Raw genomic sequence first — 20,482 nt, 5'->3', positions numbered from 1 at the left:
TCTGCCACTTGCACCATGGATGCAATAAGCCGATTGTCCACCACAACATCAGCCCTGAAAACATCTTGCTTGATCAGAATTTCAAGGCCGTGATAGCCAGCTTTGGCGATGCGCAGATGAACATGGCTGGGCTTGGCCAACCGTTGCCAATCACGGACCTGCCTCCTGGTAACTTTGGGTACGCAGCTCCAGGTACTTGCGTTGGGCGCTCTAGTGATCTAAAAGATCTTATAAAAGTTTACAGAGGGAGTACTAACTAATAACTAAAATTGCAGAGTATGGGAGAGCGACGAACCAGGTGACTGAGAAGGCAGACATATACAGCTTCGGAGTAGTGCTGCTAGTACTAGTCACGGGGTGGGTGGCCAATGGACCTGGAGTGAATGGTCTACTGGCAACTTGGGCACAGAAGAAGTGCAATGAACTGATGGCGAACAACCTGAAAATGTTCAAGATTACTGTGGACAAGGGCATCCCTAATCAAGCGCGATACATGAAGGAGATGGCTACCATGTTCAGGCTGGGCGTGGATTCCACCGTCATGGATCCGCATGAAAGGCCTTCAATGCTCAAGGTTCTGGAAAGACTCCTTCATGGGTGTTCTCCGTTCGGTGGCCTCCTCACCTTCTACTATCTCTGTACCGAAATAAATACTTGTAGCTAGGGGAAACTAGTACAAGTTCCCCCAACTACAAGTATTTTGGTACAGAGGGAGTAATTACCATAAGCGGGGGGTGAGCCTCCTTTTCCAAAAAAAAGAGGGAGCAATTACCATGAGGTCACCTGCAACCTTACAAAGTTCCAGTCGTTTTTTTCCCTTGGATTGATCGTCCTGATTTTTGGTTTGTTAAGGCCTGCTGTTGTGGGTATTTGATGAGGGCCTCTGCTACTTCTTGATCAGCATGGGCAACCCTTCAGTGCTTGTTGTTGTGGCTGTACTCCGTTGTTCCCTGTTGTTTTGAGCTTGAAAGAGTAATGGAGACTCTTTTGATCTCATCTTCAGATGATGTCGGTATTTGTACTGTGGTTGTATCGGTCTCATATTACACACTGCTGTTCGTGCAATCCCCAGGAAGTGCAATTTCAGAAAACTGCAGCAGGGGAACTCCTCTCGCTCTGTATCTGGAACTAGTGAGATCGGCGTACCCTTATTTCTGTATGAGGAGGGGGCAGCAGCAGGATTGATGAATCCTATGTAGCAGCAAGGGAGGAACCCCAAGATTATAAATACCACGCAATCTTGTAAATGTAATAGTAAATGTCAGGACCAAATGACCTCGGCATGGTGTAAATCATAATTCAGAGACATGGAAACATACTAGTCATGTCTAGAAATCACACATTCAAACAGTACTTTCAGGCTCATGGCAAAGCAAGCGGGTTTTTTCATCAACTCGTTGTCTAATACAGTAGCTAACTGACAGCAATCAATCATCATCTGTGCTTCAAAATACACCAAAATTGAAGTCATCTATTTGTCCCATCTGAGGAGAACAACAAGTATAAAGGACAAGATCCTTGGTACTGGATCAAGATTTCACACTAAGCCTGAATTTACAGACAATCCATTGCAATTGCATGACGAGACAATATGCCCATATGTTGGATGTTCTAATTCACCATACATGCAAATTATATGACGAGACAATTAAAAGCAAAACACACAAACTACGATATCTATAGAGGATAATATATATGCACAAGAGTGTCTCTTAAATAACATGCGTACCAGAGTGTCATTGAGCGCTTGAAACACCAATTTTCTTGTCGGCCTTCTCTTTGTAAAATTGATTTTAATTGAATAGTGACGCCTACTGTATCAGATTGTATGCTTTTATGTTGTGGCAATTCTTTTTTAAAGGAAAGTAGTGCTGCCATGCTTTATGGTGAGGTTAATCATGTTCTGTACATGTGTTTTTGTTGCAGGCGATGGTGATGTTGTATTCAAGGACCAGTCTCGTGGAGAGACCATGACATTCGAAACTGGTCCTTATCTTTAGAAAATGGTTTTAACCGAACTTGCAACCTAAGGCCCTTCTCCATTTGATTGCTTTCTGGCAGGCAAGAAGAACATTTAGTGAAGTTTGGCCAAGCAAATTGGCTGGTTACCATTCATTTGCCTTGACTGAACTTATCTCCTGGCTCTTTCAATTTTTGTTGGTTGATATGTTCAGACAGTAGCTACATGTTGTTGCTGTCTACTAGTGGAGCCGCTCTTCCTAACCCTGTATTTCTTCTGTTTGTTCTGACACTTGGTTTAATTTCTGACTAGATTGGAATGAAGTATTGAGTGTTTATGCGAGCAAAATATGGCATGTTACTCTTTGCTGTTGTTTCTCGTGAAATCATCACTTCTGGTTCTGCACTGTCCATGCCCACTCTCTATGGGTTTGGTCGAGGGGCCTAGGGTAACATTTCCTCCTTGTTTAATTGTTCTATTTATGTTTGGCTCGAGATCGAGCAAAAGATATCGGGGCTGCTAATTCTCTCTTGTTCTTGATGTTTGTCAGACTCAGCAATGGTTCCCTTTAGTTTGGTCTTACTTATCTTTCTCGTATCCTCAAGCACAACAGTGGTGGTTCTGTCCTATGAAAATTTTCTTTGGTAATCCATCACTCTCTTATTTCCGGCCACTTACCCAGGGGCTAGTGTGCGAGTCCGGGTGAACCTATTTTTCCTTGGTTTAATTAATCAGTTGGCCCTCCTTGCTGCTGTAGTATTCTTACCGTTGAGTAATTGATGTCTATTTTTGTTGGCTATGGCTGACTGTGTTTTACGCTCTAGAGAAGATAGATGATACTAATCAGCTGATTCTTTTGAATTTGTTGGTTGATATGTTCAGATAGTGGTTTGCTATCCACTCCTGGACTGCTCTTCCTAACCAGCATTTTCTTAATGGTTTGTTCACTTGGTTAGTTTGTTGGTATCTTATTAGGCTAAGACTGAAGTAGTGAAAGTTTATGCGAGCAAAATGGCATGTTACTGGTTACCTCAGTTTCTCATCGCATCGGAGTCGTTGTGTTGCTTGGAGATCCATCAGTCCCTGGTTCTTGCGTTGTTTGCTGGCCACTTTCCCGCTGGCTGGTGAGCTAGGCCAGGTGAACATATTCCGTTTGGTTGAATTATTCAGCTGGCTTCCTTGCACTGTTGTTTCCTTACTGTCCAGTGATTGAGTTCTGCTTTTGTTGGCCATAGCTGAATTTAGCTGCTAGCTCTTTCAGTTTTTTTGGTTGATTGATATGTTCAGATTGTGGCTGATTCTTATGCTATCTACTACTAGAGCTCCTCCTCTTGATCAATGCTTTTCTTTTGATTATTTTGGTTTGTTTATTAGTTTATCGATTTCTTATTAGACGACTGGACTTGTGCAAGTTTAGAATGGCAGATAACTCTTTGCGTTGGTTTCTCATAGCACTAGAGTCGTTATTACCACTCATGGCTCTCCATTGTCCATGCCCAACCCTATTAGTTTGGTCGAGAGGGCATAGAGTAACATTTCCTCATTGTTCATTTGAGTCTGCGTCTATTCTTGTTTGGCTGAGATGGAGAAATGGATCTCGGGGTTGCTAGTTCTTGTGTTCTTGTTGATCATACATGGTATTTGATGTGATGATTTGCTGAGCAGATTACGTGGAACATTTAGACCCTTGAGCCCTTTCTGATATATTTTTATGTCTCTAAATATCGAGCTTTTTAAAACTGATAGATTCCTAACTCCTGTTTCACATGACATTGCAGTCGTTGTGCTGCTAAAAAATCAACATGATGCCTGCAGATAATGAATCAACGTGATGCTTGAAACATACTCCCTCCGTTCCCAAATAATTATCTTTCTAGCCATCTCAAATGGACTACAACATACGGATGTATGTAGACATGTTTTAGAGTGTAGATTCACTCATTTTACTCCGTATGTAGTCACTTATTGAAATCTCTAGAAAGACAATTATTTAGGAACGGAGGGAGTACATGTCTGAGATCACTGGAAACAGCTTGTCGGCAGCCCAAGCTCTTGCAAGCTCATGATTCTTTTGAATTTTAACTGTCTTGTCCAGTTTTTGCGCCATACTTGCTCACAATCTTCCCTGTTGTCGCTTTTCAAGTGTCATGCTCAGTTCGATGCACTACTCCTGAAGCCTAGTAGAAGGAATTATTTGTTTTAGTAGAAAGACTAGTTAGAAGTAGTGGGAGTTTATGCGTGCAAAATGGCAGGTTACTCTGTGCGTTAGTTTCTCATGGCACTGGAGTCGTTGTGCTGCTCGAAAATCCACCATTCCCTGCTTCTCGCGCTTGCCCTGGAGTTGGTGAACGAGGCATGGTGAACATATTCTCTTTCGTTTGAGTTAGTCAGCTGGCCTCCTTGCTCTGCAGTTTTCTTACTGTCTAGAATGGCGTTTTTGAGTTGTATTAAAATTTCAAGCTCTCTGGGAGCCAAAACGTGGATGTTGGGCTTGTTCTTGTTGTTTGCCGGCCACTTAACCTGGGGCTATCGAGCGAGGCTAGGTGAACATATTCATTTTTGGTTGAATTAGTCAGTCAGCCTTGCTCTGTAGTTTTATTATTGTATAGTGATTGAGATTTGTCTTCAATCGCCATGATTGAACTTATCTACTGGTTCTCTCAATTTTGGTTGTTCATATGTTCAGACTCTTGCTTGCTTCTTATTGCTATCTAGTACTGGAGCTGCTCCTACTAACAATTTTTTTGTTTTGATTTGTTTGGTTTCGTTCACCACTTTGTTGGTTGATTTCTGATTAGATTAGATGAAAGTAGTGAGAGTTCATGCGAGCAAAATGGCATGTTATTTTTTACTGTCCACTTTGTTGGTCAATTTGTGTTCTGCATGGCATTGGAGTCCTTGTGCTGCTCAGAAATAGTCGCATGGCATTGGGTTCGGAAATAAGTAACATTTCCCCTTGTTTAAATGTTCAGTTGATTCTGTGTGTACTTGTGTTTGGTTCGGAAATAAGTAACATCTCCCTTGTTATCAGATGAAGTAGTTTATGCTAATTTTTGGCCTGCCTATTATCTTTTGCTTGCAAACTAACTTAAAGAATCCTTGCCACCCCTCCTGTTGTGGTATTTTGATGGCCAGGCCGGCGTCTTGCTCTGTTTTTTTGTAGTTTTGTTTTGACACTTGATTAGTTATTAGACTAGACTGAAGTAGTGGGAGTTTATGCTAGAAAAATGGCAGGTTACTCTTTGCCTCAGTTTCTCATGGCATTGGAGTTGTTGTGCTCCTTGGGAATCCGTCATTCCCTGGTTGTCGTGCTTGACACCTGGAGCTGGTGAGCAAGGCGGGGTGAACACATTCTCTTTAGTTTGAATTAGTCAGTTGGCCTCCTTGCTCTGTAGATTTCTTACTATCCAGCAATAGCATTTCCGTGTTGTTTTAAAACTGCAAGCTCCCTGGGAGCCAAAATGTGGCTGTCGGGCTTGTTCTTGTTTTGTGGTTCCTAACTAGGACTTACTGTTTAAGGATAACACTTGTTCCTTTTGTTATTAAGTTGCATGCAATGCAATTCTCTCGGCGTATATGCGTTTGTTCTCGAGCTTACCCCCTGGAGCTGGTGAGTCAGGCGGGGTGAACACATTCTCTTTGGTTTGAATTAGTCAGTTGACATTTTATTCGTGTTGCTCGGAGTTCAATCACTCCTAGTTCCGATCTTGGGCTGTTGAGTGAGGCTCGGTGAATATATTCTCTTTTGGTTGAATTAGCCAGGCAGCCTCCTTGCTCTGCGGTTTTCTTATTGCATAGTGATAAGGGTTTGTTTTCATGGACGCGACTCAACTTATCTACTGGTTCTCTCAATTTGTTGGTTGATATGTTCAGCTTGTGGCTTGCTTCTTATTGCTATCTACTACTGGAGCTCCTCCTAATGACCATGCTCTTCTTTTGATACGTTTGGTTTTTCTCGGACACGTTATTGGTTGATTTCTGATTAGACTAGATGAAGCAGTGAGGGTTCATACGAGCAAAATGGCAGGTTATTTCTTGCCCTTGTTTCACATGACATTGTAGTCATTGTGCTGCTCAGAAATAGATCAGCCCTTGTTCTCCACTGTCCATCCCACTCTATGCTTTTGGTCGAGAGGGCCTAGCTAGGGTAACCTTTCCCCCTTGTTTAATTGTTCAATTGATTCTATGTGTATTGTGTTTGGTGCGGGATCGAGCAAAAGATCTTGGGGCTGCTGATTGGGAACACCCCGTTGGTGTAACTCAACAAGGCCACTCACAGCTGCATGGATGAGTTTTCGCCAAGCTCTGGTCCATGGAGACTTGCTCCAGCATCAAGGACAGGTCGCGTAGTTTCTGCTCCATGCTTTGTAGATCCCCATGATTTGTTTTTTGGCTTTTCGATTTGAGCTCAAGATTTGTTATGTGTGGTATCCTTGCGCAACTGAAGGGGTTCATTGATCTAGGCAAGGTGCGCGGTAGTAGTTTCAGTCTCCGGCCTCGGTGTCTTGCATTGGCCCTGCTGCTATGTGTTGCTGGTGGCGTTGTTCGGCATCTGCTACAAAACCGACAGGGTGAGCTCCTCCTGCTTGTCTCCTAACTCTGCTCCTTGCCACCTGTTGATGCAGTTTCTTGTGCTTTGTTTTGTGATTGATCTTCTGGCCATGGTCCTCCTCTAATATGTATATGTGTAAGGAGTCGATTTGCTGGTTGCGCACAGTATGTTCTGTTTGTATGTTTGTTTCATATAAGAGTACATGGAATTTTCAGTTTCACCTATTTTGTGACCCTCTCGTGCTGGTTCTACATGCTTGCTGCCATGTTTAGTTTGGTTTTAGGTCTTCTATATTTGGTCCTATCAATCTTATGATGCACAGGTCTTTGTATTAAAGTATGCCATATGGGTGCTTGCACAAGATTGTAGGTCATGCTATGCTTGGTTTCAGGCTTGTATAATGCTTCATGTCCTCTTTTTTTTTTAAATAATGCTATCATGGATATGTCAGTATACAACAAGTTGTTGATGTTGTTAAAATTCAGTGTTCTAGGGGTGGGGTGGGGGGGGGGGTTGCAAGGTAGGTGATGATGATGTTTGTGTAGGCTTCTTGAACTCACAGTACATATCCCAGTTTCGTCATATACACTCATTTGATGACTTCTCTTTCTTTATAAGTATCTATAAATTTACTCTGTTTTTTTTTAAACTGACAGAAAGATTTAGGGGCTGGTCATTCAAACAAGTTATGTGTTTTTATGTTATGATATCTGCTGCTCGTTCTTTGCTGTTGACATCATATCATATATGGAAGATGCACTGGTAGTGATGTTTACCAGACTGGCATGCAGGTGCTTGTGCAATGATGCGTCAAAAGCTTTTTTGGCATCGCTGGAGGAGAAAGATTTTCGCTGGTGAGTTCAAGGAAGAAACCGAAGATGTAGAAGAATGGCTAGCTATGTAAGTGGTCCCTGGGCCTCCCAAGAGTTCCTGGCTGTTTTAGTAAATGAAGGAGCTTGATATATACAGACTTATTCCTTGGCCACTAATTAATTTTGTTTTCTATCCGTTCCCAGGTAGGGGCCTCGACACGCAGCCACAGGGAAGATTGATCTTGTAGAGGGAGAGAAGACCCCAAGGCTATCATGATGGATGGATCCGTCTTGGATTAGATTATCTTCAAGATTAGGTAGTTTGCCTTGTTTACTTGCTGACGGAGCCCTTATTCGTGTCCACTCCTCCATGGATGAATCAAGCATTGGCTGGAGAAAGCAAAATAGTGAGTTACTCTTGTACGTTTACTTTTTGCCTTTTGGAACTATTTCCAGGTGAAGTATTAACCTGACACTCTGGTTGTTAATTGAAGGTAAAGGAAAACCAGAAGTCACGGTTTGTAATTTCGGCTTGGAAAGCTGCTAATGGCTATGGTACAATGCTGGTGAGTCTGTTTATACCCACCAAATGGAGAAAAATGTATATCCTGGTCATGTTAGTGTTGTGTGTGTTGTGCATCTGCCGCAGTTTGTACGTTCATCATCGGAGCTTGTAACTTGGCCACTAACTAATGAATCTTATTCTCGCAGGTAGGGGCCTGGACCCGCAACCACAGGAGGAGGGTGATAAGAGAGATGGATGTTGTAAATCTGAGCTTGTTGTCCATTTTTGTTTGTTGCTAAATGTGGATGAGTTACGGCGGCAAGGGCCCGATTGATGGTTCTTGTTTGGTTACCCTGGCGCATTTTGTATTCAAGCGCACTGCTGCCTCTTAGCTTGTGTGACCGAAGAAGACGTGGTGAAGCTCGAGGGCCATCATGATGAATGGAGCTGTTGGTTCTCGTCAAGACTAGTTAGTTTGTCTTGGTTCTTTTTGGAACTGTGAATACCAGACACATGATTGTGACTAGTTTGTTGCTGTGGTAGGATGCATTCTTTTGGAGTAGCATCTCTTGTTAGAAACCATCATCCTTGAATTGATGGTACTAGGTATATCTGCCCTCATATATGTATATGTGATACCTCAGTAGCTATACAAATGTTATGCTTGTCCACCTGGAACAAGCTGAAGTTCTCAAATTCGGGGGGTGTTTACATATTTGGTGCTGGGATAGGCTTTCAGGTTTTAAATATGCTCGTATGGTATATCAGCCATGGCAAGCTCTACCGCTGAAAGTAATGGCGGAGCTTAAGGGTATGTGGAGCTGACAGTTGAAATTTTCTTGCCTGCACCTATAAATAAAACAGAGTAGCTACTTAATGTAATCTTCAGGCCCTTTAAATCCAATATGAACCTTTGCAATTGAGATGCCAACAAATAATTTTCTTATTATTTTAATGGCAAGAAAGTCTCGTTATATCCTTGTAGTCTGGGAAAAAGATGGGAAGCTTTTTAAAGACATGTAGTCTGGGAAAGATCTCCATACTTTCAAGGTTATGCAGCTGTGATTAAAATTCTAGGGACGCGCATTAGCCAACCAAGGAGATATATACGGACTAGATTGCGCCATGTCACCGATCCATGGCACGGCCTTGCCTGCGCATCAGCCAGCCAAGGAGGGATGGCCTAGATTGCGCCATGTCACCGATCCGTGGCACGGTCTTGCCTCCCGGCGTGGACCATGCAGCTGCAAGCTTGTTGTCTCCACCATGCCCCCATCTCTTTATATATACAAGAGATGGTCACCCGTCCGCGTGCGGGGTGCGCGTGTGACTTATGACTTGGGACGACGGGCGACGGCGAGAGCGAAGATATCCATAATGCGAATGTCCATCTGGAACTGAAGCCATGCAGGGAATGAAGGGCCCAGTTGGCAAGAGCGAAGATATGTTTCTTCTAAACTGAACGGTGGCATCCAATCGGGGCCAAATGTAAGTCTCAAAGAATTCCGACCTAAACGCAGCACCTTTAGCCTCGTTAGACTTGTAAAATGTTCTTGATGAAGTCACCAACCAAATTGTTCCTGCTGAGATCCATCATGGTCAAATTACCGAGCATACCGAATTCAGATGGCACATGTCCACTAAGATAGTTGGAAGAGAGATCAAGTCTGCTTAAACTAGAGGCATGCCTCCAATTAGCTTGTTCTTAGAGATGTCAAGAACGACTAAGCTGCTCAAGTGTGCTGTCCAATCCGGCATGATTCCGCTGATATTATTGTAGTTCAAGGGACACTGGGACAATCGGATATTCTCTGAGTACATACTGATAGTACCATAGCATGAGAGGCCAAGATGCTGCAGGTTTGAGAGGTTACCGAGCTGAGGGGGTACTCTGCCAGAAAATGGTATGCCAGAGAGGTCGAGATATCTCAATCTCGTCAAAGAGGCCAAGAACTCCGGCATGCGGCCACTTGGGCCCTCGAAGAAATTCATGCTGAGATCAAGGTGCACAAGACGATCCAAGGACAGCAAAGAATTACCTATCTGGCCAACCAAAACTGTGTTGTGCGGATTATGAAGATCAAGCCTGAGGACGTGGCCAAGAGTGAAGGATGCCAAAGCTGTCGCTGGTGATGCCGCGCTTCAAAGACAGCAGGGCGTCCCGCTCCTGCGGTATGCAGCTTGCGCCGACCGAGCCTCCGGCCGGCCCGAGCTGAAGTGCATGGGAGACCAGCAAGCTGGCGGCAGCTAGGACGCATATGAGCAGGAGCTCAGCACTGGTGGTACGCATATGAGCAGGAGCTCAGCACTGGTGGTTCAGCTCTGAGCCGCTACGAAGTGGAGTTTATGGCAATTGTAAGCAATATTAGTGAGTCCATGTTTCTGACTGAGTCCATGTCCCTTGCAGACCGGCAATCTGAGGGCAACCCTGTGACTGTGAGCAAGCATGTACACACGTTTTCTGGGCAAGTTCACATCAGGAATGGAGAATTCCACACAAACTCCAAGCCCTGAATTCGTCTATTTGTGAGAGTCCCCAACCACCGACGTGCACGTTAGGCAAGTGAAGAGCACCACATGGTTTAGTGGAGGTGCAGCCTTTTCCTTCCATTTCTCAGCTCACTGAACGATATACCATAAGTGAAGATAATTTCACGGCAGTTTTATTGTTTCTTTTAGTCCTTGTTGCTGCAGTTGTCCCTGAGAAGTAGGCTATTGAGAACTTGTGCAGGGTTGTGCAATGATCCAATTGTTAAATTATGATCTAAATTCTAGTACCGTATATGACTAGACGTAGTACATATATTGTGGGCCTTTGCGTTGGTACCGACGCGTACGAGTACAACTCGTTTACTTGTCCTCCAAGGACTCTCATGTATTGCCCTCATATATACCTCATGTAGTCGCACCTCAGACGGTCTGTCGTCTCGTGCTTGTAATACTCCTCCTCATAGTGATTGCGCCTTTGTGCGTCCGTGGTTTTCTCCCGCAAGGGTTTCCACGTAAAAGTCTGTGTCTCTCTGTCTCGTTTATTTCTCGTTATCTCTACTATCTAAAAGAAGCGTAATGTTCCGTATCCCGTCTTACATCGTCCCACTTTTCGCCTGCCTCGCCTTCGTCTGTCCCTCGCACAATTTTTTGTCAAGAGACATCGTCGTTGCCGAAAACACATCACCGATCCACCCGGGCTCGCCTCCTTCCCACCTCCTATCTCTTTCTTCGAGCCGCCGCCATTGCCCCTACTCACCCCTGGCAAGGCTGACGACGGGGGAGCCCAACCGAGCCCCCACCCACATCTCAACCCCAACCGAGCCCCCACGCAGATGCGGCAGCGGCGGCCGGTCGACAGAAGCGCCTGCTGAACATGCGCTCCCGCCGATGCCTCCTCAGCCTAAAGAAGCCAGACCGACGACTCTTCCTCAGAGCCTCCTCCCGCTCCGCCCCCGCTCACTGGTTCGTCGGCCCCCCGCCCCCATCACGGCGGCGACATGACGGAGGGCTCCACCAACAAGGATGCCGCGGTGACACAACGGAGGGCTCCACCAACAAGGATGCCGCCTAGGGGTGGCGGGGGAGTCGCCGGCGTGCGACCTCTTGCTATGGACGCACGGATGGGAGCGGTCCAAGAGCCAACACGGCAGCTAGGAGATTCTTCCTAGAGAGCGGCAACGGCAATCCTGACAGTCTTGCCGACCTCACCCACCTCATCGATATGTTTACGGTACGTACGTTGCGCAACCGCTTCTGCCCACCCCTTGCTGTTGCGGTCTTCCACCGTCTGATCGTGCGATTTGTGTGCTTGTGTTCACGGCAATGGCTTCCCCCAAATTGTGTTCGTTAGCTAGCCAGGTTGGATAGGTAGCTGGCTTCTACCATGTGAAGCTACCCAATTATCACTGCTTCTGAACCTCTCATAGGTATAAGTTGGAGGAACATCACTGAAATCACATGTATAGCAACTACGGAATTTGTTATTATTATTATTACTGTAGCAGTTGCCTCCAAGTAAATTGTTGGCAGCAATTATCATGTTGCTAGCCTGTTCTGCTCAGAATTTACTCCGTAGAACCACACTGCATGATAACACCAACAGAAAATTGATATGTCTGCCATGTTTGATCTAATTACTCCATGACCACAGGGCAGAAAAAATCTATGATAACCTTGCTGGCTTGCAGCTGTAATTTTAATGACAATATTATGAAGTTTTGATTGCACAGTACTACAGTACTACAGTTTAGTACTTTCAGCCCTAAGATCAGGGTTACATAAAACATCAACATGGGAACCATTTGTTCCCTCTGCTGCAATCGTGAGCTAGCTGATTTGTAATCAACCTTGCCATGTAAGTCTGGTTCAGAGAAGGCATTCAATTTTCTATTTTGCTCATTTGTTTTACCCAGAATAGTAATCGGTTAACTTAACTTACTGTGTCAGTGTATTCTGGAGCTGACATTCCGCACCTTTCATTTTAGATTTACACAAGCAAGCAAGCTGCAGACCAGAAGGAAAATAAGTTGCTCATCGTGGTTCACTTGCCGTTGTTCTCAGTTCACGAGACAGAGCTTCAGTCTCTCATTACAAGTTTTCCGAATTAGAAATGCGAAGAGAGGTATCGAAGAGAGGTGGCAATACGGAGCTTCTAAATCTGAATCAAAGAGGCTCTATAAATTTTTGTTTTGTCAAATTTGATTTCCTTAACTTGTAATATGAAATTAGAGTCAGTGGCGCGCGATACTGATGTTTAGACCTTTGTCATTGGGAAGAAGTCGTGTGGGGTGACATTATGAGAATTGGCAAGCAGACTCCTCTCCTGGTACGTTCCCTGTGATATTATGAGAATGATACAACAGTATCTTCCGCTTTTAATTTGACTCATTTGAGTTTTCAACAGTATCTTGGGAAGAAGTGAGGAGCTTGTGCTTGCTCGCATCAAGCTATGGACCTACAAGAAAAAGATATAAAGGTGTGTTTGGTGCTTATATGAGGCCCCTGAAGATGATTATATGTAATACTCTGCTTTGTTTTTTGTATTTGTCTATAAATCACTGAGCGGATCTAGAGCATAGCCATTACATTATGTGGTATCTGCGTGTGTTCACTATCAGAATGGGTCAGTTTGTATATCTAAGTGCTTGCACATGAATCTTGACTATATATAGCACTATATATAGCAATATAGGCACAACAACAACAACAACAACAACAACAACAACAACAACAATAACAACAAAACCTTTAGTCCCAAAGAAAGTTGGGGTAGGCTAGACATGAAACCCATAAGATTTTGCGACCAACTCATGGCATATATAGGAATATAAGCACAAGAACTTGCAAATTTGTCATATGTCACATCTACTGAGTTCTCCTTCCAAATATTTCAAGTGTTGAGATTTTTGAGAGAACACATTTATTTTTGTGGTGTAGCATAAATCATCAAGAATCATGTATTGCTAGCATGATCTGAGAACAAATTTGAGTGCGCAATGATGAGAAATGTCATTTTGATCATGTAATAGGTCATACAACAGAAGTTCAATGCAATGTATACTTTGTGAGATTGAAAGGTTTGCAGTACGCGATTACCGCAGGTTTAAACCCTGGGGTTTCAAAGGCACCTAAAAGCATCACAAAAATGGCAGAGTAGTAATTGAAAAGAAAGAAAGGCTTGTTGAGGATATAAAAGGAGTTAACGACTTATTCATCACACAAAGTTGAGATTTGGGAGAATATATGTGTTTCGTTGCAACGCACGGGCATTGTTCTAGTTATTTAACAAGTGGTATACAGAGTTGAGGTTTGAGATACGAGATTAGAGGCGAGAGAAGTTAGGGTTGCACTTCCGTGCACCGCCGCCAGTCACCGAGATCGAGTGGATTTTCCGCGGCAGCGAACCGCACCGCAGCAGTACACCGAGGCCGACAGGAAATTCCACTGTGCCGCTGTCAAATCGCAGGCTTCGTCGGGTCCGCAGAGTTACCGCTGTTGCCGCTCTACGTACAGGCCTCAAGTCGCCGAGTTCCGCTGCTGCTCGGTCTGCTTCAAGTCCCGAGGAGGAGCGATCTGTCCAAGCCACCGTTTCTTGACGTGAAGCTAAGTGCAGAATTAGTTTTCTTTATCCATCGACCAAGAACTAGTACTAGATTACCCAGCTACTAGTACTAGTATTTGTCACGTCAAGCTACAGTTTGTTGGTTTCCCACTTCTATGTATACACGTGAAGCTACCAGGTGCTATCTCTCTGGTTCTTTGCCTCGCAAATTTATTCTGTCAAGAATATTTTTCTTTCGACTTGTACTATTTTCTGCACATAGATTTATCTACCCATGGCTTCCATGAAGTATGATCTTTCACTGCTGGACCGTGACACAAGGTTTACCCTATGGCAAGTCAAAATACGGGCGTTGTTGGCACAGTCCGACTATGATGAAGCACTGGATAGTTTTGGGAAGAACAGAATTCAGGACTGGACTAATGATGAGAAAAGAATTGATTGCAAGGCTTTGTCACAAATTCAACTCCATTTGCATAATAATATTTTGCAGGAAGTTTTGAGCGAGAAAACTGCCGCCGCTCTATGGTTAAAGCTGGAAGGGATTTGCATGACTAAAGATCTCACCAGCAAGATGCATCTGAAGCAAAAATTATTCCTGCACAGGTTATCCGAGGGAGGTAATGTTTTGAATCATATTTCAGAATTTAAAGAGATCATATCTGATCTAGCTGCAATGGAGGTTAAGTATGAAAAGGAAGATACTGCTTTAATGTTACTTTGTTCACTGCCAAGTTCTTATACCAATTTTAGAGACACCATATTATATAGTCGTGATACTCTCGCGCTTAATGAAGTTTATGAAGCTTTGAACTCTAAGGAGAAGATGAAATTAATGGTGCCTCATGATGGTTCGAGTTCTTCCCAAACCGAGGGATTATCTGTTCGTGCCAGGACAAAGGAGAAGAACTCCAATAATGGAAACAGATGCAAAAGTAAAAACGGCTACAGGGGCCGGTCGCAATCCAGAGACAAGAAGTATTGCAGATATTGCAGGAGAGATGGGCATGACATCTCAGAGTGTTTCAAGTTGCAGAATAAAGAAAAGAGGAAAAGTAACAAACAAGGTGACAATTCTACTAACATTGCTCGTGATGATAGTTCCGATGATGCTCTTGTCGTTATTGCTGGATGTGCTGAGACCAATGATGAGTGGGTACTTGACACTGCATGCACTTTTCATACGTGTCCACATAGAGATTGGTTTAATACTTTTGATTCCACTACTTCTGCTGGTTCCGTTTTGGCTTTTGATAATTCACCATGCAAGATTGAAGGCATAGGTTCTATTCGAATCAAGATGTTTGATGGCATGATCAGAACTTTGACAGATGTTCGGTGTATTCCGAAGATGAAGAGAAATCTTATCTCTGTTAGTGCCCTTAATGCAAAGGGATACAAGTATTCAGGTGGAGATAGTGTTTTGAAAGTCACCAGAGGTTCCCTTATTGTGATGAAAGGTGATTTAAGTTCGACCAATGGTCTTTATTACCTTCGAGGTTCTACCGTTTCAGGTAACGCTACTCTAGTTGTTTCAAAGAATTCTGATTGTGATGCTGCTAACCTTTGGCATATGCGTCTTGGACATATGAGTAAACTTGGTTTAGCAGAGTTAAATAAGAGAGGTCTTCTTGATGGATATGAACCTGGTAAATTGAAATTTTGTGAGCATTGTATCTTCGGCAAGCACAAGAGGGTGAAGTTCAATACTTCGACCCATACAACTGAACGTATTCTATGTGCATTCTGATTTATGGGGACCATCTCGCAAGAAGTCATTAGGTGGTGCAAGTTATATGCTGACTATTATTGATGATTATTCGAGAAAAGTTTGGCCTTATTTCTTGAAGCATAAATATGAAGCATTCTCAGCATTTAAGGAGTGGAAGATTATGATTGAGAGACAAACTGAAAGGAAGGTAAAGATACTTCGCATTGATAATGGTATGGAATTCTGTTCTAAGCAATTTAAAAATTATTGCAAGTCTGAAGGCATTGTCAGACACTACACCGTTCCTTATACTCCTCAACAAAACGGTGTTGCTGAGCGTATGAACAGGACCATTATTTCTAGAGCCCGTTGCATGTTGTCCAATGCAGGTTTGCATAGGCGTTTTTGGGCTGAGGCCGCTTCTACTGCTTGTTATCTCATTAATCGTTCACCATCTATTGCTCTTAATAAGAAAACTCCAATTGAGGTATGGTCTGGTTCACCTGCTGATTATTCACAGTTGAGAGTTTTTGGTTGCACTGCTTATGCTCATGTTGATAATGGAAAGTTGGAGCCTAGGGCTGTTAAGTGCATCTTTCTTGGTTATAAGTCTGGTGTTAAAGGTTATAAATTGTGGAATCCTGAAACCCAGAAGGTTGTTATTAGCAGAAATGTTATCTTCAATGAATCTGCTATGTTACATGATGTTCCATCCACTAACGTTCCTGTTGAGAGTGAACAGCAGCCTACTGTTCAGGTGGAGCATGTTATTAATTCAGGTGATACATCTGGTAATGAAATTGTTGATGCACATGCTGAACCCGTCGTTAATGATGATCATGTCATTCCCACTCCAAATCAGCCTATTGTTCCACCTAGTTGGAATCTTGCACGTGACAGAGTTAGACGGGGTATTAATAAACCTGACAAGTTAATTGAAGAGTGCAATATTGTTTCTTTTGCTTTATCTGTTGCAGAAGAAATTGAAGGTAATGCTGAGCCTTCTTCATATTCCGAGGCTATTATTTCTGGTGATAGTAATAAGTGGATGACTGCTATGCATGATGAGATGGAATCACTTGAAAAGAATGGCACTTGGGATTTAGTAAAATTGCCTAGAGAGAAAAAACCTATTCGTTGCAAGTGGGTTTTCAAGAGGAAAGAAGGTGTTTCTTCTAATGATGAGACAAGATATAAAGCAAGGTTAGTTGCTAAAGGTTATAGCCAGATTCCAGGTATTGACTATAACGAAGTCTTTTCTCCTGTTGTGAAGCATAGCTCTATTCGCACTTTACTCAGTATTGTTGCCATGCATAATCTTGAGCTTGAACAATTGGATGTTAAAACTGCATTTTTACATGGAGAATTAGAAGAGGATATTTATATGGAACAACCTGAAGGTTTTGTTATTCCTGGAAAAGAAAAGTTTGTCTGCAAGTTAAAGAAATCTCTTTATGAATTGAAGCAATCCCCTAGACAGTGGTACAAGAGATTTGACACCTTTATGCTCTCTCAAGGTTTCAAAAGGTCTAATTATGATAGTTGTGTTTATTTGAAAACTGTCAATGGTTCAACTATTTATTTGCTCCTTTATGTTGATGATATGCTTATTGCTGCAAAGAATTTGTCAGATATTGATGAACTAAAGAAGCAATTGAGTAATGAATTTGAGATGAAGGATTTGGGTGCAGCAAAGAAAATTCTTGGCATGGAAATATTCAGAGATAGACCGTCTGAAAAAGTATATCTAAGTCAGAAGGGATATATTGATAAAGTTCTTCGTCGTTTTAATATGCATAATGCCAAGCCGGTGAGTACACCATTAGCTGCACACTTCAAATTGTCATCAGCTTTATGTCCTAAGTCAGATTTAGATATTGAGTACATGTCTAGAGTTCCCTATTCAAGTGCAGTTGGTTCACTTATGTACGCCATGGTTTGTTCTCGTCCTGACTTATCATATGCATTGAGTGTTGTCAGTAGATACATGGCTAATCCTGAAAAAGAGCATTGGAAAGCAGTTCAGTGGATTTTCAGATACCTACGTGGTACTTTTAATGCTTATTTACAGTTTGGGAAAACTGGAGATGGACTTGTTGGTTTTGTTGATTCTGATTTTGCTGGTGATTTGGATAAGAGAAGATCGCTCACAGGTTATGTTTTCACCATTGGTGGTTGTGCTGTGAGTTGGAGAGCAACTTTGCAGTCTATTGTGGCTTGTTCCACTACTGATACCGAGTATATGGCTATTTCTGAGGCATGCAAAGAAGCTATCTGGTTGAGAGGTTTGTACACTGAGCTTTCTGGAGATTCATCTTGCCCTACCATATTTTCTAACAGTCAAAGTGCCATATATCTTACAAAGAATCCAATGTATCATGAGAAGACAAAGCACATTGATGTTAGATTTCACTATATTCGAGATGTTGTTGCTGAAGGTGATTTGAAGGTATGCAAGATAAGTACTCATGATAATCCTGCTGATATGATGACAAAGCCAGTTCCTACCAATAAGTTTGAGCTTTGCTCAGGCTTAGTTGTATTTCTCACTAGTCCTATGGACTTTGACGCACAAGGTGTTTATGCTGATTTGGATGGAGTTATTCACTTTCTTTGACTACTGGAGGGAATTTGGATCAAGGTGGAGATTGTTAAATTATGATCTAAATTCTAGTACCGTATATGACTAGACGTAGTACATACGGTGTGGGCCTTTGCGTTGGTACCGACGCGTACGAGTACAACTCGTTTACTTGTCCTTCAAGGACTCTCATGTATTGCCCTCATATATACCTCATGTAGTCGCACCTCAGACGGTCTGTCGTCTCGTGCTTGTAATACTCCTCCTCATAGTGACTGCGCCTTTGTGCGTCCGTGGTTTTCTCCCGCAAGGGTTTCCACGTAAAAATCCGTGTCTCTCTGTCTCGTTTATTTCTCGTTATTATCTAACACCAATGGCTAGGAGGTTCATCCAGGATGAGCTGAACAAAACTGGCAAGGGAGCTCAGGGTATGGTGCTTTTTTCATGCTCCTTCGTGAGGATGAAAAAAACTGAAAGCAATGTTAATAATCCTAACAGTTTATCAGCATAGTCACGCGCTGTTGGAGGCTTTGAGAGCGTAGTGTGTTCACCTGGAGCCAGTGTCTGTCGTAAAAAATAAGGCAATGTTGTACCGATCGAAAAGGAAGACTACAGAAAAGGGAGAGAAACAAGTGAAGCGCTCCAGCAGAATCAGTACCATCTCTCCTCTGTTAGAACGATGTGAACTCCTGGGATCGTGATTCCTCTACAGCGCCTGGGATCGTGATTTGTGTGCAGCTTGGTCGAAGCAGACGGGCGAACAGAGGCATTTTGAAAATATTCGCTAATTAGAAATAAGAAAAATAAATAAAAGTAAAATGTACATGAAAATGTAGAGAAAAAAGAAAAGAAAAAAAATTGAATGAAACCTTCACAATACCAGACTCAACTACATGGCCGACCCAATAGAATCCAAGGGGTCCCCGCATTTGCTCGACCGCCTAGGTGATATGCACGAAATGTCAATTGCATAATAACAATTGTGAGAAAAATATGTCCGGGGCATTTTAAAATGTTGACATGTTTTATAAATTTTGTTAACGATATTTTTGAATAATATTTTCATCATGTGTTGAAAAATGTTCAACGTGTATTTGAAAGAAATCTTCAACATGTATTATTTTAATAAAAGTTGCTCATGTATTTTTTTGAACTGTTCGATGTTTATATGAAAAATGTTTCACATGCATTAAAAAAGTACAATGTGTATTGAAACTGTTTTAAGTGTTCTTATAAAAAGTTTAACATGTATTAAAAACTGTTCTTAGAAAGTGTTCATCATGCATTTGACAAAATTTCAATGCATATAAAAAATGCTTTGTGTGTATACAAAAAATGCACAACATGTACTAAAAGAGTCGACATGTTTTTAATGAAAATACAAATAAAGAACAAATAGAAAGAGCGTAAATAAGAAGAGAAAAAAATGTAAAACGGACGAAGGGGCACAATTGAAAATACCAACCGGCCACCATGACCAACCCGTCAGCACATTCTCTTCTTTAAATCCTATAGCAATGTGTTGGCAAACTACAAAGGCGTGCAATTGAAAATTTGTAAGGGATTGAAAGTTAATAATATGAGGATGTTTTTTTGGAGGGAGGGGGCAATGGCCCCCTCGGAAATTTGTATTATTTTTAGACATACATTTTTTATATCACGGCGTACAATTATACCCATGTATACTCGTCTTCTCAACTTACGCGAAGCTCTCGCCTCCTCCATCAACCGGAAGCTCTCATCTTCCCCACTGGTCGTCGGACTGGTGGCCCTGGTTGATGCCACCCTGCCACCTTACTCAATTGTTGTGCCTTCTAACAGATGTTTGGAAGCTCACAATTGTCTTCTCTAAAGTGGATGGGTATCCGATCTATGTTTTACTCGAGTCTCTAAACTACCTGCAAAAAATGGAGATTCAGATTGGTTGCAGATTGGTAGATATGAACACACTGAATAACCTGTCATGTTAGCACCCAAAGTTGTTTTTGGTCTGTGATATGAAAATTGGCCAAAATGTTTTAGTACAATTCAGAGTTTTTGCCTCAAAAGTTTTCCGCCCAATTCTCGCGTCATGTCTTTCTCGCACGATTTCTCCCACCCGTGTATTTCCCGCCCAATTTTCCTAGCCATGTGTTTTCTACTAGAAATTTTCCCACCAGATTTCTCATGTTACATGATTCCCGTGCAGTTTCTCATGTTCGGAAATTTCCCACATAATTTCTCATGCCATGCGATTCCTGCGCGATTTCTTTGGCCACTGTGTTTCCCGCCCGATTTCTTCTGCCATTGTGTTTCCTGCCCGAGGTTTT

The 20,482-nt window shown here is 42.5% G+C and overlaps 1 protein-coding gene across 1 annotated transcript; it reads left to right on the top strand.

Moving 5' to 3' along the window:
* Positions 1-15: 15 nt before the first annotated feature.
* On the top strand, positions 16-10,080 carry LOC123084573 (probable inactive receptor kinase RLK902). The gene is made up of 6 exons (XM_044506100.1): positions 16-78; positions 159-192; positions 276-574; positions 7,819-7,890; positions 8,036-8,103; positions 9,909-10,080. The coding sequence occupies exons 1-6, from the start codon at positions 16-18 to the stop codon at positions 10,078-10,080; spliced, it is 708 nt and encodes a 235-aa protein (XP_044362035.1).
* Positions 10,081-20,482: the final 10,402 nt, after the last annotated feature.

Source organism: Triticum aestivum, chromosome 4A (assembly GCF_018294505.1).
Source record: "Triticum aestivum cultivar Chinese Spring chromosome 4A, IWGSC CS RefSeq v2.1, whole genome shotgun sequence".
Lineage (NCBI taxonomy): Eukaryota > Viridiplantae > Streptophyta > Magnoliopsida > Poales > Poaceae > Triticum > Triticum aestivum.
This window is presented reverse-complemented; position numbering and strand designations above follow the sequence as displayed.